The sequence below is a fragment of the Dreissena polymorpha genome, chromosome 11 (assembly GCF_020536995.1).
Source record: "Dreissena polymorpha isolate Duluth1 chromosome 11, UMN_Dpol_1.0, whole genome shotgun sequence".
In the NCBI taxonomy this organism is placed as follows: domain Eukaryota; kingdom Metazoa; phylum Mollusca; class Bivalvia; order Myida; family Dreissenidae; genus Dreissena; species Dreissena polymorpha.
In genome coordinates this window covers 29,398,867-29,413,826 of record NC_068365.1, presented here as the reverse complement: position 1 = coordinate 29,413,826, position 14,960 = coordinate 29,398,867, and the positions used below count along the sequence as shown (strand labels likewise).

Here is a 14,960-nt window from a genome sequence, read left to right as displayed (position 1 = left end):
TGCCTGTCGTCAATGACTTGATATATATTTGCTTAATTTTCGTAAAAATGCTTCTTCAAAACATTTATACAAGGACGGGAAAATTGAAGGTCGTAAACAAAATACTTCCTTTTCATAATAATCGACGCGATTGTTTATCACCAAAAATGAATCTTATACCATATAATATTGTCTAATATGGAATTTAATATATAATTTGTATATTTATTACATTCTTAAGGTCTATTGTGACAAAGTATCACTATATGGACACTTTATAACTTGAAATGTCCCGTACATTCATGTAGATTATTTTGATTACAAAAACCGATTTACAAATTTAGGCTTGACAAAAAATTGGTAATGTCAGAGTTTTCAAAGTTTACGACTTATAATCGCCAGGGCAGATATTCATAGAGAATATTATGTGAGTTTTGGATAAAGATCAAGTTTATCATGCGAGGCTTAGAACCATGGTAGCTCGACGCTTGGTTCGAGCAGAGCATGATAAACTTGACCTTTATTCAAAACTCACATAATATTCTATTTATCCCATTATTTCCTCCCTTTTTTCCTATAAATAATTATTAGAAATCGCATTTGTTGACGATTTTGTTCTTCCCTAAATGACAAAAACAGATTCTCGATTTTTTTAGAAAAACCCGAGTGTGATCTGAAAATAGCGATAGTATAAAGCTAACGTTCATACGATCGTTGTTATACTATCAATTTTCATCTGGTTATAGGATAAGACACTTTACATTGCGTATTTAGATAGACACCCACTTCAAAACTCTATGCAAAAAGGAAACCAGTAAATTGTGTAGACTTTTTATTTGAGTAGCAAAGTTCGAAACATGCTTTGTTCGACTTGTATGTGAACCTTTACATTTAAATGTTTAGCCGCGAAAATATACGTATTCATTTTTTTTTCATTTTTATCAAAACACAAGTTTTATTGTTTCTTTTAAGGTGAAAATACTTATTTATTTGACGGCTAAACAGTTTATTATGCCAACCTAAAAATTTGAACCGTCTCAATTCACAACGATTTAAATTATGCTTTTTGAACGTTTCTTGCACAGTTTGATGTGACGAAATCCTTTGACGTTATCAAAAATACGTAATTTCGATTAAGTGGAATGTGTTGAAAACAAGGCGATTATATGGATTTAAAATAAAACATGTGATCTCGTCGTTGTTTGGAGAACATCTCTCAGCAATCCGACAAGCCGCTCAATACTGTGTCTATCAAGTTGAAAGAGACTCAATATTTCTGCCTCTCGCAAATCACATCAATCCGTTCTTACCCGAAGTATTCTCCTTCTTGGTCAAATCACGACAAAAACTAATTCGGTCGCCATATTTACGAACGCTTAGCCTGGTGTTTCCCAATCGTAGCGTTCATTAAAAATTGTACGACATATTATCTGAGATTTCTTTTATCCAACGGTTCACAGCACTTACTATGAGCGTACAACCGAAACTTAAAAATCTTACTTAAGATCAATAGAGCTTGTATGACAGTATAGGAAATAATCAAAAAGATTGTTATCATCGACGAACACCATTACCCAGTAGCATCGCGGGCTCAACCCGCACGAGATAGCTTCGTAATTTAACAAGTACCGGCGCCTTCAGGGAACAATAGAGCCGTCTATGAATTATTGTACGTCCTGGTTCTCCAGAAGGAATCGGACTGCATCACATACTTCAAAGACCCTTTAATGAGGACGGGGCGAGTATTTGACTAAAGCTGCAATAGAATTAAGCAAGAGGCAAATGGCACAATCCGCAATGAGCCCGCGATGTTCTCTCGCAAAACACAAGGCCAGCTGAAAATGACAGAAGCTGACCACGATTGTTTCTACACTTTTTTCTGACTGAGGAGGCACTTGTAGAGCATGGTGTTGTAGGTCTTGTGGTTGTTGAGTCTGGCCTTTTCCGGAAAAGATGATGAGTTTGTATAAATTCCCTTAAATTTTCTTGAGTTTGCCGTCTAATTGGACGTGTGATATTTGTATAGATGTTTCAACGTACAGTGCACCGTGCGTAATATGAACAATTATTAAACTGTGCAGTAAACTCGGTTAAAGATAAAAGAAAGAAAGGAAGAAAGAAAGAGGAATACTGTTTTATAAATAATGCTATATTGAGATATTGCTATTATTATCATTAAATATATTGGCTAATATTTACACCACGAATCGGTATTATGCCGATAGCTTTCGAAAAGTTTTATGAACATATATCAAAATAATATTATTTTACAAAAATAAAAACTTTGATAAAGCACCCGATGATCAAGTCAACAAAGTTTAATTTTAATTGAGCTTTAGATATAACCTGACACATGAAACGTTATAATAAAACGACGTTATTTGTGTTTGATTGTTTCCGAAAGCACACAAGTATTTATCAAATGTATGTGCACATGCTTACATTACAATTAATAACAAAATTTATAACAGCCATAGGGTTATATAATTTACAATAATTGGATACACGCCGGCTTTTTCCAGAGTTAATTATTTAAATTAGATCCCTTAAGCATGAGGATAAACTCTTGTTGACATGTGTGATGCTCGGACATGTCTATGACCTGATGTGGCAACGTTTGATCGCCATGGAACGGTCAGCGAGCTTAAGAGTCTGCAAACCATACCCTTGGTTTAGAATTATTCATTAAACATGTAAGTGTATCCAAAATTAACTTCAATACATATCAAGTTAGCTTTAAAATAAAAACGTTATACATAATCTTACAAAAACAGATTCTACAAACACAACATTCAGTGACTTACGTAAATGTGAGTTTCGTTCGAAACATAAATAGACATGTGTTTAATTGCTTTAGACTTTAGAAAAGTCATTAATTTCTAGGTACAAATAACGCTATCGTATTGTATCCATCAACGGTAAAATCATTCAATTTATGACGGTTGATATATGGGAATTTTGAAGGATTACACATGGATCAATTACTTTTTAATAGCCGTAGGTTAAGTGGGGTTTCCATAAAGCTTGACTATTCCGTTATTCCTCTATTCACATTTTCATTACAGGGAAGTTACCAATTTTATATCGAAAAATAAAAATCATCGGCGGAACATTATTTTGAATTATCGATGCAAAATATGCAACTTCAATACTTGTATTAACTGATTAAAATAAATATCATTAAGGCTGTTTTCATCATTTTTGAACGGTCGATGCTAATCAAAGACATGCCGAATCTTACACTCAAACATAATGTCTGTCATTGACCTGCTCACCTATTGTTTGAGCAAAACAAACAAAAATTTTATTGAAGATTGCAGTCTGTGTTCGATAAGAAAATAAGTAATATAACGGAATCCTGGGCAATGTCTTTCTACCAATTCGCGAGTTATTCACAAATAAATCAACTGTATCGAACAGTGTCTCCAGTGTCAAATACAAATGCGCAGGATATATATATACAAGTATTAAATACAGTTTAGAAGTGTGCAGTTTACACTTCCCAATATTTGTGAGAAAAGTGGTAACCAATCTTTAGATTATTGAATCGTAACTTAACTTATCGTTAAATATCTTAAATTATAAAACATAAACTTCCTATTAAACAGTGCACATTTTTAATAAGATGCATCATCTTTTATCACCAGGACAAATCGTACCAAAAAAACCTTGTTATCACTCTGGAAGCCAACTTTATGACTCAATCTTTCCAGAACATGGCAATAATTTTTATCTTAAAAATATTTACGCGAAGTTTGAATCTAGCTCACGTGTGTCCAAAATCAAGGTCACGATGTCAATTCATAGACAACAAGTGTAATCACTATAGAAGCATCATTGGGTACACAATATATTATGAACACATTTCAGAATTGTGAGCAGCAAGTATCTTTATTGTAATAATCTTAATTAATCGACGCCATTCACCTTATCATCATATCGGAACGCTATTCAACAAAATACACCATGTACAATTCAGGTAATCCCGTCTTACCAGTGACTACCGACCGCTTTTTCATAGTTGCTTAAAAGCCTTCACCATAACGGCTTCCATGATGAATACTGTCCTTTATCCACTACCAGTATGACATAATTCTGAATACTGTAAGTACAATAGTTCTGAAAACCTTTATCATCGACGGCTAATGCGAACCATTATTCTGTTTGCGTTTTGGGGTTTAATTTGTAATGGCAAAATGACCCTTTCATTGATCGGCAACAATAACTTTTTATGTTCATAATGGCTCAATTACATCTATTAATTTTACACTTAGACGTCACGAATACTAACGCAGGGAATTTGTCATTATCCAAAGTATATTCCAGCTGCGCAAACGGATTCATCCTATGGTAAACGTATATGCAGGAGGAAATCATCCGCCTATCCCCGAATGCATTTAACCACTCACCTCATCTTCGCACTTATACGCATAAGGCTACCACGCTATGTCATAAATCTGCGATGTTGAATTTCGGCTGCGGTGCTTACCTATTTCGAAAGGTCTATGTATAACTTGCAGAACAAATTTTTAATTTGGGGATTATACAACTTATTATGCAATCCTAAAAGCATATAACACAAATTTTCACTATAAGCATGTTTGTCATTTTTGACTCAATCTTGATAAAACTTTGCCGGATTGTATATATTCACAATAAATATGTTCAGTTTTACTCTGCGTATATCAGATTAAAAAAAAGTCTCTGTGCATTCTTATTAATTGTTTTATCTCTAGCGACCGCATTTATGTCTCAATCTTAATTTGTTCAGAATTTAAATTCAACAACATTTGGGCCAAAATTGAATATTGGTCATGTGCATCGAAATACTCGGTCATAACGCCACACGTAGAAATGTTGATGCCACATAAACGGGGTATGACTCAGTCTTTATGAAAGCATGTCTCTCTTTACAATAGAAAGGCTGCATTCAAATCAGGGTCATGCGAGTCCTTACAATAGATCACCACGTCAAATATTAGAAAACTTTGTTTCCAGTTGTGAAGCCACATTTATATCTCAATCCTTATGATCGGGTAATCATAAGCTAGTTCAAATCTGGATTACATGCGTCCAAAAACTTATCATATAATCAAAGAAAAACACGCATGAGTACAATGCAAGAGGTAATATGTGCGACTCAAGCTTGATCAAACAATACCATAGTGTATATCTTGACTATAAGAAGGTCATGTTGGAATCTGGAGAGTGCATACTACACAACTAGGTCTTAAGGTCAAATCGTTGGAAGGTATGATCTTTAAAAATAAATAGAAACGTCCTATTCATACGGATCATTTCCCTATTTGTTGTCGGCGCGGGCAGCTGCACACAAACGAGCACGCAACAACCAACCTAAAAGGTGATGTCACGTGCAGCTTCATGAATCACATGCGCTTGATCATTCATACGATTTAACTGTTGCACGTATTTCGAGTGTTTCGTTGATTAGTTAATGCATATTGCCAATGTTTTATTTCCTGAAGGTTCCAAACATGAGTTTTCCCGGAAAGTGGACAAATACGTGTTCGCTGAGTACACAAGCAACTAACAAACTGACATTGACACTATGGAGCTTAAGCGTACACGCTCACTTCTATCCAGTGAACGTTTATCCAAGTGGCTTGCACAGAGTGTTTTTTTTATTATTGCGTACTGCAATGTTTGAGTATCAATATTTTCCAAACAATAGACACAAGCAACCCTCACTGTATATATACATGATCCGTCTTCATTCGTAACTTACACATGGGTATTCATCCAACTGAGCATTTTGACGTGCATTTGCCCTGTTTCAGTGACCGAAAGACCCCAACAAGAGATTGTCCGGACTGTTGTTTAATACGTTTTCTTTGACTTAACAGACGGCTTTAACTCTGGTATGGTAATGTGCCATCTAAATCGTATCGTGCACAATTTTTTTTTTCAATATCTAGCAGCTCTTTTAAATTACGGCGACCAATTTTAGTATTAAACATTCCCAAACAAGAGTTTCTCTCACTATGGACGAACACGTGATTTTAGAATGGACACATACCCATAATGCGCTGAAATAGTCACTCGCCATCTTTAGTCGTAAAGAGAACGTGACCATTATCGAATGTAGCGTTTGTATTATTATTTTGATGTACATTTACAATTGTTCAGGGGCAAAAAGTCTCGAGCAAGAGTGTTTCAAGGACTTAAGACTTCTTAGGTTTCTTGAAATGAACTCATAAGAGCTAGCACGCAGCTAGAATGCTGACCCTTTAATATCGTTAATTACATCTGCCCATTTCTGGAATATTGCGTATTAATAAATTTCTAGCGATTATATTAGCCTCTCCCAATGTCCTCTATATGTCACATTTCCAACTATAAAAACACAAAGAAGTTATGATTAAATATCCGTGAGGACATTTGCTTTTGCCAATGGACGGGTATATGTCAAACGTTACGTATTGTAGGAAGGGCATATATACAACGAGGCGTATGATAGTGTGGGCATATATCTAGAGTGGCTTATGTTAGAGAGGGCATAAATCCAGCTTGGCGTTTGTTATGGATGGCATATGTTTGTGTAGACAAAATATCGGTGGACATATGTTCGGTAGGGAATGTGTCCTTCTTCCCTGTAAACAAAACGGTAACCACAGCTGTTATGCAAGCTGTAGATTTACTCAGGGAAAGGTTCGGTAAAACTCACAAGATTATAAATGCGTTTGTTCAAGGATTGTTAGAAACACCTTCGCCCAGTAACAATTTACAGAGCTTGAGAATTTTCCAAGATAAGATGGAGGCATATATCCGTGGGCTTGAATCGCTAGGACAGAGCCAGGACACATACGGGACATTGTTGGTACCAGCGATTATAGGAAGCTTCCGGCGGAAATACGACGCAATTTGGTTCGTGATCATGGAGATGCAAATTGGATTCTAAGTGAATTTAGAAGGGCGATAAGCAAAGAAATCAATATTATAGAAGCGGGAATGCAACAGGGACATAGCAGTGAAATGTACACATTTGACGCTACAGCCTCATTTTATACCGGAACGAAGCTTAAGAGGATAAACGGCAATCAGAGACCTAGCAACGCGGTCCATTCTACACGAACACGAAAAGATGAGCTGAAATGTGTATTTTGCGACGCCAGCCATTCTACAACGGAATGTACAAAGATCACAAGCGTACACGAAAGGCGGAATATAGTCAAAGGGAAACAACTGTGTATTAATTGTCTAGGAACCCATTTTGTTGCTCAGTGTTCGTCAAACGGAAGAACCGTAAATGCAAGCGAAAACATCATACGAGCATATGTGACCGGAAGTCCGAATCTGCGTCCCACAATTCCACGTCCGAAAACCCTTCCCATGATGCTTCAGTGCTACACACTGCTACAAAAGTACAGACTTGAGTTTTATTGAAAACAGCGCAAGCCACAGTAAGTTTTAATTTCAACGATGCTGAAGCTAACATTCTGTTTGATGAAGGTGCCCAAAGATCATTTATAACCAAAGAGCTGGCCGAGAAATTGAACATCGTCCCTGATTCAACAGAAGAAATGAGCATATCTTCGTTTCGAAGCACAGCGAACCAAGTACAGCACATAGAGAGCGCTACCATCTACCTACCCGCAGAGGAAAGTAAGAAAATACCTCTTAAAGTCCTGATTGTCCCACTCATTGCCACGCCCATGAACAATAGATAACGAAAAGCTACGTCAAACTTACCCTATTTGCGAGGATTGAAACTTGCCCACCCTTTTACAGACGGCTGTAATTTTGAGATTTCTCTATTAATCCGAGCAGACCATTACTGGAATGTGGTAGAAGATGACGTTATACGCGGAGACGGGCCTACAGCAGTAAAGTCAAAGATCGGATATCTACTTTCTGGCTCCTTACACAGCATTTATCCCAATAGAACAATGAAAACTGTCCTAAATGTCATGATGCCACAGTCCCACAAATCTGAAGAAATGGCGCTTGAACGGTTCTGGAATTTAGAGAGTATTGGAATCAACGCAGCCGAGAAAAATGAAACAGCCATAGAATATCTTCAAAATTACCAAAACAACTTCATATCGTTTTCCGATGGCAAGTACTGTGCAAAATTACCATGGAAACAGTATCACCCATCGTTACCAAGCAACTACGGTGTCGCGATGAGAAGGACTGAAGCCACTATCAAGCGTCTTAGTGAAGACCCCTTCATCTTACAGAAGTACGGACAGATTATAGCAGAGCAAGAGAGACGAGGCTTTATAGAGAAGGTCGCAGACGATTCCCAACCGTCCCAGCAAGTCCATTATATACCCCACCATGGCGTCAAGAAAGATTCCCTCACTACACCCATCCGATTGGTGTACGACTGCAGCTGTCGACAAGCACGTGAATCCCCGAGCCTAAACGACTGCCTCGAATCTACCCCACCTATCGTTAATGACTTGACAGCTATACTCCTGAGATTTCGGACACACCAGTATGCCGTAGACACAGATATAGAAAAGGCGTTTTTGAACGTGAGATTACACGAAAACGACCGAGATTCAACGAGATTCTTCTGGCTAAGTAACCCCCAACGACCCTGAAAGCCCATTAATTACCTACAGGTTTAAAGCTGTATTGTTTGGCGCAACGTGTTCCCCATTTATACTGAATGCCGTCCTTCTGAAACATGTACAGATGAATTCCCATGTCAACGCCGCAGACACCTTGAAAAGTGACCTGTATGTAGACAATGTTTTGTCGAGCTTTGCGCACGAGATGGACGCATTAACCTACTTCCGGAAAGCACGTGATATGATGACTACAGCCGGGTTCAATCTGCGGTCATGGATGTCAAATAGTACCCGTCTTAGAGAGCTCGCGGAAGCTGAAGGTTGCCTTGACAACGACACACTCACCAAAGTCCTGGGTATGCGTTGGCATGCAGTTACAGATGATTTGTCATATGCACCACGTGATATACCTGCCATAGAGAACGCTACTAAGAGATCCATCCTTCAATACTCCTCCCGCATATATGACCCTCTTGGACTGCTGAGCCCAGTGACCGTGCGAGCCAAGATTTTGATGCAAGAGATATGGAAAGAGAAAATTGATTTGGACATCCCACTTTCGAGCAATTTTCAAGAGAAATGGAAATCACATGCAGAAGATTTCAACGAAGTGACTACGATTTCCTTCCCCCGACGATATTTTCATCATGCAGACGACAAACATACCTCCCACCATGAAGCAGACGATCCTCCCATAATGTACGTATTTGTCGATGCCAGCATTCAAGCTTACGGAGCAGTAGCCTACCTATGTAAAGGGAGAGAATCTTCATTAGTTATGGCGAAGAACAGAGTTGCTCCATTCAAAACGCTCACACTTCCGTAATTAAAACTAATGGCTGCTTTGATTGGCGCTCGTCTTGCTTCACACATACAAGGAATCCTCTCTACAAAAGATGTGGTCTTCTGGTGCGACAGTGACATACAACTGCAAATACTGCCCAACTTACGACAACCCTGCAGATCTACTTACCCGTGGAATTCCAGCGTCACAGTTCATGAACAATACCTTATGGAATAGTGGACCGATGTGGATAGCTGATGAACAGAAGTGGCCGCATTGGGACCAACAAGAACAATCAGCGGCAGACGAGCAGATGACATCAGATGAGCAGACGACCTGTAAAACAACAGTTGTGACCACGGTACATAATAAATCTAGTCCTCAACATGGATTACACTTAATCATAGACATGAACCGGTACAACCGTTACAACAAACTACTGAGAGTACTTGCATACGTGCTTAGATTCGTGAAGAACTGCAGATCCCCAAAAACTGAAAGATACCAAGGATCGTTAACAGTGCGTGAACTCCATGCAGCAGAGATGAAAGTGATTCAAAACTGCCAAGCTACAGCGTTTCACGAAGAAATACTCAACATGAGATCCCCGTCATCAGCACGACTTACCCTAGTGAAACAGTTACGACTTTTCTATGACGCCGAGGGATTTGTCCGATGTGGCGGACGAATACATAATGCACCAGACGAAATTTCCGTTCCTGTTGCCTCGACGACATCCTGTAACACGACTGATAGTACATCACGTCCATAAAAATCAACACCATGCCGGAATAAACGCAACAGTTACGCATCTCAGACAAAAGTTCTGGATCCCGGCTATACGTCAATGCGTTAAATCGGTACTACAAAAATGCACCAACTGCCTGAAAACGTCTGGAAAATCCTATGGAACGCCTGATCCGCCTCCACTTCCAAAGATTAGAATTCAAGATGCCCCGAACTTCACAGTGACTGGTGTAGATTTCACTGGGGCCCTTTACGTTAAGGAGAAATCCGGAAGTGAATCCAAGGCTTACGTCTGTTTGTTCACGTGCGCTTGTACACGCGCTGTACATCTTGAAGTGGTTCTGAACATGTCCGAAGAATTTTTCCTCAACGCATTCCGAAGGTTTTCCAGCCGGAAATCGTTACCAACAACAATGATTTCGGACAATGCGACTACGTATATGGCAGCAGCTTCTCATCTGAAGAAATTGTTCAGTCCCCCTCCCTACAAGAAACGCTACGTAACCAGGGCACAGAATGGAGATTTATACCGAAACGAGCATCGTAGTATGGCGGATGGTGGGAGAGACTGATTTGCTTAACCAAAACTTCCATGAAGAAGACACTTGGACGTGCTTACGTTAGTCTTGAATCACTTCAAACTATCGTAACGGAAATTGAGGCTACGATGAATGATAGACCGATAACCCATGTATCGACCAGCATTGACGATCCAGAGCACCTGACCCCGGCGCATCTTTTATACGGCCGGAGAGTGACGACCCTTCCATATCCCGACAACCCTGACGATTCTACGATGATTCCAACCCTAGATCAACAAAAGAGCTAAGTTACAAGCTCACATCATAAGTCAGTTCCAAAAGAGATGGAAGTTCGAGTACCTGACGGGTCTTCGTGAATACCATAGGGCGACCGGCAACAACACGAAGAGCATTCAAGTAGGCGACGTGGTTCAAATCCAAGATGACTCCCCGAGGATACGTTGGAAACTCGCAGTTGTTGAAGAGCTGCTTACCGGAAATGACGGGTTAACACGTGCCGCCAAAATACGCACGTGTAATGGACACACAACTAGGCCCATCGTAAAACTCTATCCGTTAGAAGTGCTATGTGGAAGCGAAACCGAGAGAAACTAGTGATGACTAGTGATGAACATTGTTATTAAACATGTGAGAAACAGCGCGATAAACAGTTGATAAACAATGTGCTTAACATGTGATTGTTACAAATGTGATACAAAGTGAACTTTCAAAGACAGTGCAATCTATTCTGGGGTTTAGGTGATTAATCGATACTTTGACAGTAATTGAGATAATTATTTTGACTAATAATTTGTTCTTCATGTATTTTTGTTGGATTAACATTTTGATCAGACTCATTGATATAAGTTGCTTAATCATTTTGAGGCCCCCAGAATGTCGCGGCTTTGGCGCGTTAACGTAACGCCGCAGTAACGCCGCGCCACTTTATGTAACGTTGTTTTAACGTCATATCCTATTAGTTTGTTATTGTCAGTTGAAATAAAGGAACGAACCTGAACACAACGCCTTATTACTTACAAAGTATTTACAACAACACTGAAATATGACGCAAATCTGGCAAGCAACGCGTTACAATAAGTAAATAATTGGGAGGAAGGGTAAAACATGTAGAATTGTATAAACCAGCGACTAACTCGTATATGCGACAAACATATCTTGTAATTGTATGCATACTTATTGTTTTGTCATCATGAAAATTAGTGTTGAATATTAATATTATTTAATCAAACACATGTGCTTGTGATACATATTTTCTATTCAAATTTAAAGACTTAGAGCAAAAGCTGATGACGCGCATTTTGATGAAAACATGTTTTCTGTTTTTTATCGTCTTTGATTTTCTATTGTTTTTTTTGTATTCTGCATCAAATATTAAAGTTCAAGACAAAATACAGAAAATTGCGTTTTCTGAGAAATTCTAAGTTTCTAACCATCATTTTCCCCCCATTTCTCATGATCATTTAACTACAGAATTCACTCTCATTCACTTCAAGGCATGATAAATATATACTTATGTTGTATATAATTATACATGTATGCAATAGATATGAATAAAGATAGAAAATAGTGAACTAGTGAATATAGAAAGTATAAGCACACAAGTGTTGCCCCTCCGAAACAAATACCATCTGTATAAATTAACTAGAATTACATAGATACATTATAGAATAGCTCAGTTCTGCAACCATTTGTTTAAATATATAAAAAGCATGGATATTCACATACAACTCATATCGTTACAAACAAAATGTTCATTAGGTACCAACATATATCAGGAAAAAATTGATCACTTTTTCCTTTGATTTAAAAAAATACTTTTATATAATGTAAACTATAGAAATCGTGTTTTTTATTTTGACTTGGAAAATACATTAAACTTATTTTTAAAAACAAAAGAATATTTGGAATGTCTAAAATATGTTTGAAAAGCACACATATTAAGACAAAATGTTGTTACTTGCGTATTACATCCACTATATTGTTTTAATTTTAAGAATTTTCCTACTTTTAAGTACACATGCAGAGACAGTTCGTGGTGATGCAAATCTACGAAAAGGCGATATTACAATAAGTTATTTACAAGTTTGAATCTTATATCATGTATTATTTACAATTTTATAGTCAAAACAAATTGCAAATCGTAATTTATCATAAAGCAAGTATCTATTTGCTTTACTTTTATGAAATTGTTTCGGGAAAAATTATGTTCAATATAATACTTATGTAATAGTGTGTCAGGTTAGCGTTTTACCTGCGCAGACTGTGTTAAGAGGCACGTCTCTGAAGTCTGGCCCTGAAGCTTGGCTCTCGTCGATGAGGGTACAGCGCATGTAATTTGAATAAATAAATGCTAAGTAAAGATTATAAGGTGACTATTGATAAACATAAATTAAATTAACTGACAGTAAGAAAACAATAGTGACCAGTGCAAATGTGTAATTACGAATTCAAAATTTACCACCGCATTGTGTACGATAACTTCTTATATCTTGTTCCTCTCTCTAAACCTACAAAATATGCTTACGAAAAAACGTCATGAAGTAAATGTCAGTAATTGAATAATTCAATACTATGGAAATATTACGTAAGTTTATATAGTCAACAGGTCTTCATGAAGCGGCAAAAATCAACGACCAAACTACCGAACAACTTTCAATAATCCTTTTGGATCAGATCATACGACAAAAGCACTGTATGTGTCGTTCATATCAACGAATACGAAAACAAGGTTTAGCGTCGGCTAACATTCAAGGGTTGTACAGTACAATATACTAAATAATTGAGTCATGAAGGGTTGTTCTCTATATAAAAACATAATTTCAAGAAGTCATGTTTTTCAATTAGACTATTGTTCTTATTGAGATAGTGATAGGGCATGATAAGGCGTTCACTACTTAATACCTGAAATATAATGAAGTAAGAGACTATAGTAAAAACTTCCACTAGAAAACGGCCGGAAAAAGATGATGAAAAAAACAGTCGAATTCAGATTCAAGTTCTTTCTTGGTTTGTACATGACATATATTTTTTGCTTAGATGGATTCGGCTTAGAATGCCCTTTAAACAAGGTACGATTATATGTGTCTCTACGTGCAAAATGTTGCATTTATGTTCGCTTTAAATTGTCGGTTTTACATTGAATCATATAGGGAAAATATTTAGTATATTGTGACCTGTAGGTATGTTTTGTTACCCGCGTGTCGTAGCATTAAACACGAGAATCAGTGAGGAAATATATTATAGCTGGCACTCCAAATAGATAAGAAGTTTACCAAATATGATTACATTCTCGATTAAGGATAGGAATTGTCGATACAAATAGACACACATTATTAAGTAAAGCGTAGTAACATCCTTGTAAAGGATGACACTGAAGCAGTTTATCAACTGGTGTAAACATCAATATGTAAATATTTACATCTAGGCAACCGTTATGATACGTCATAATATATTAAGTGATGCCTCATACGATTTATAAATAAACATTTCATGGACACATTATATTGATAAACCAAAAAACTGATTTTGCTTTACATTATCATTGTTAAGCATTTACCTCATTCCTGAACTTAATATTATTGATATAGTGTTTTTTTTAAATGAACACGCGTCTGTTAAACTCATTTTTGTTTATGAACAGACCCTCACATATCGAACTAATTGGGAAATAGCTAGACCATATGACGAAGTCTTCCGAGTATTACGATCGTTATCGGGAAAATAAGCATTGTCAAATTCAAGAGCATCACGCGTTTCGTAATGGCGAGTGTACACGTCATTGTTACTAATAGTAAGGTAAAGATCTTAAAGGGACCGTCAACCACGAATGACAAAAAAAGAAAAGTTTTAAAATACCCTATTTTTTTTACAATTATTAGTTTAAATTGATTAAAATATCACGACTGGTATATTACATTACTTGCAAAAAGTTCATATTTTCAGTATCCTCGAGTGACCTATTTTGACGCATGTAAGCAATTAAACAAAATAAGTTTTTATAACATCTTCAACTTTCATAAACCTACAATGCTTTTCTTTTTTGAATGCCTTCTTATGTCGTTTGAAACAAAAAGTTGACATAAGTCACACAAAAAACACCACCAGATTAAAAGTTTGCTACACTATGGAAGCGGCCATGTTTTCTAAGATTGACCTGAAATGACGCATTTGATTGGCTGCCTTGGTATGTTGTCAACATCGCATTTGATTGGCTGCCTTGTTAACATTGGAGACTGTACGCTGAAATTTAACTTACCGGTACCTAACCATGCAGACTGAACTTGTACACTGGTACCTAAAATATGTAAAACACATATTAAATTCAAAATTTATTGTAACATTCAATACTAACAACAGTGTTGATTACAT

The 14,960-nt window shown here is 37.2% G+C and overlaps 2 protein-coding genes across 2 annotated transcripts in view; both read left to right on the top strand.

The window, feature by feature from the left end:
• The window catches only part of LOC127849725 (uncharacterized), a 40,817-nt gene extending 32,268 nt beyond the window's left edge, over nucleotides 1–8,549 (top strand). The window contains exons 3-4 of the mRNA XM_052382474.1: nucleotides 7,390–7,602; nucleotides 7,729–8,549. Of these exons, the coding sequence (XP_052238434.1) occupies nucleotides 7,390–7,602; nucleotides 7,729–8,549 (1,034 nt within the window). The remainder of the gene's footprint in view (nucleotides 1–7,389; nucleotides 7,603–7,728) is intronic.
• A 94-nt stretch (nucleotides 8,550–8,643) lies between these two features.
• On the top strand, nucleotides 8,644–9,345 carry LOC127849724 (uncharacterized). Its single transcript, XM_052382473.1, has one exon. It carries the CDS (start codon nucleotides 8,644–8,646, stop codon nucleotides 9,343–9,345), a length of 702 nt encoding a protein of 233 aa, XP_052238433.1.
• Nucleotides 9,346–14,960: the final 5,615 nt, after the last annotated feature.

Coding starts and splice junctions, on each gene's coding strand:
- LOC127849724 (XM_052382473.1), top strand. CDS start 8,644: ATGAATTCCCATGTCAACGCCGCAGACACCTTGAAAAGTGACCTGTAT.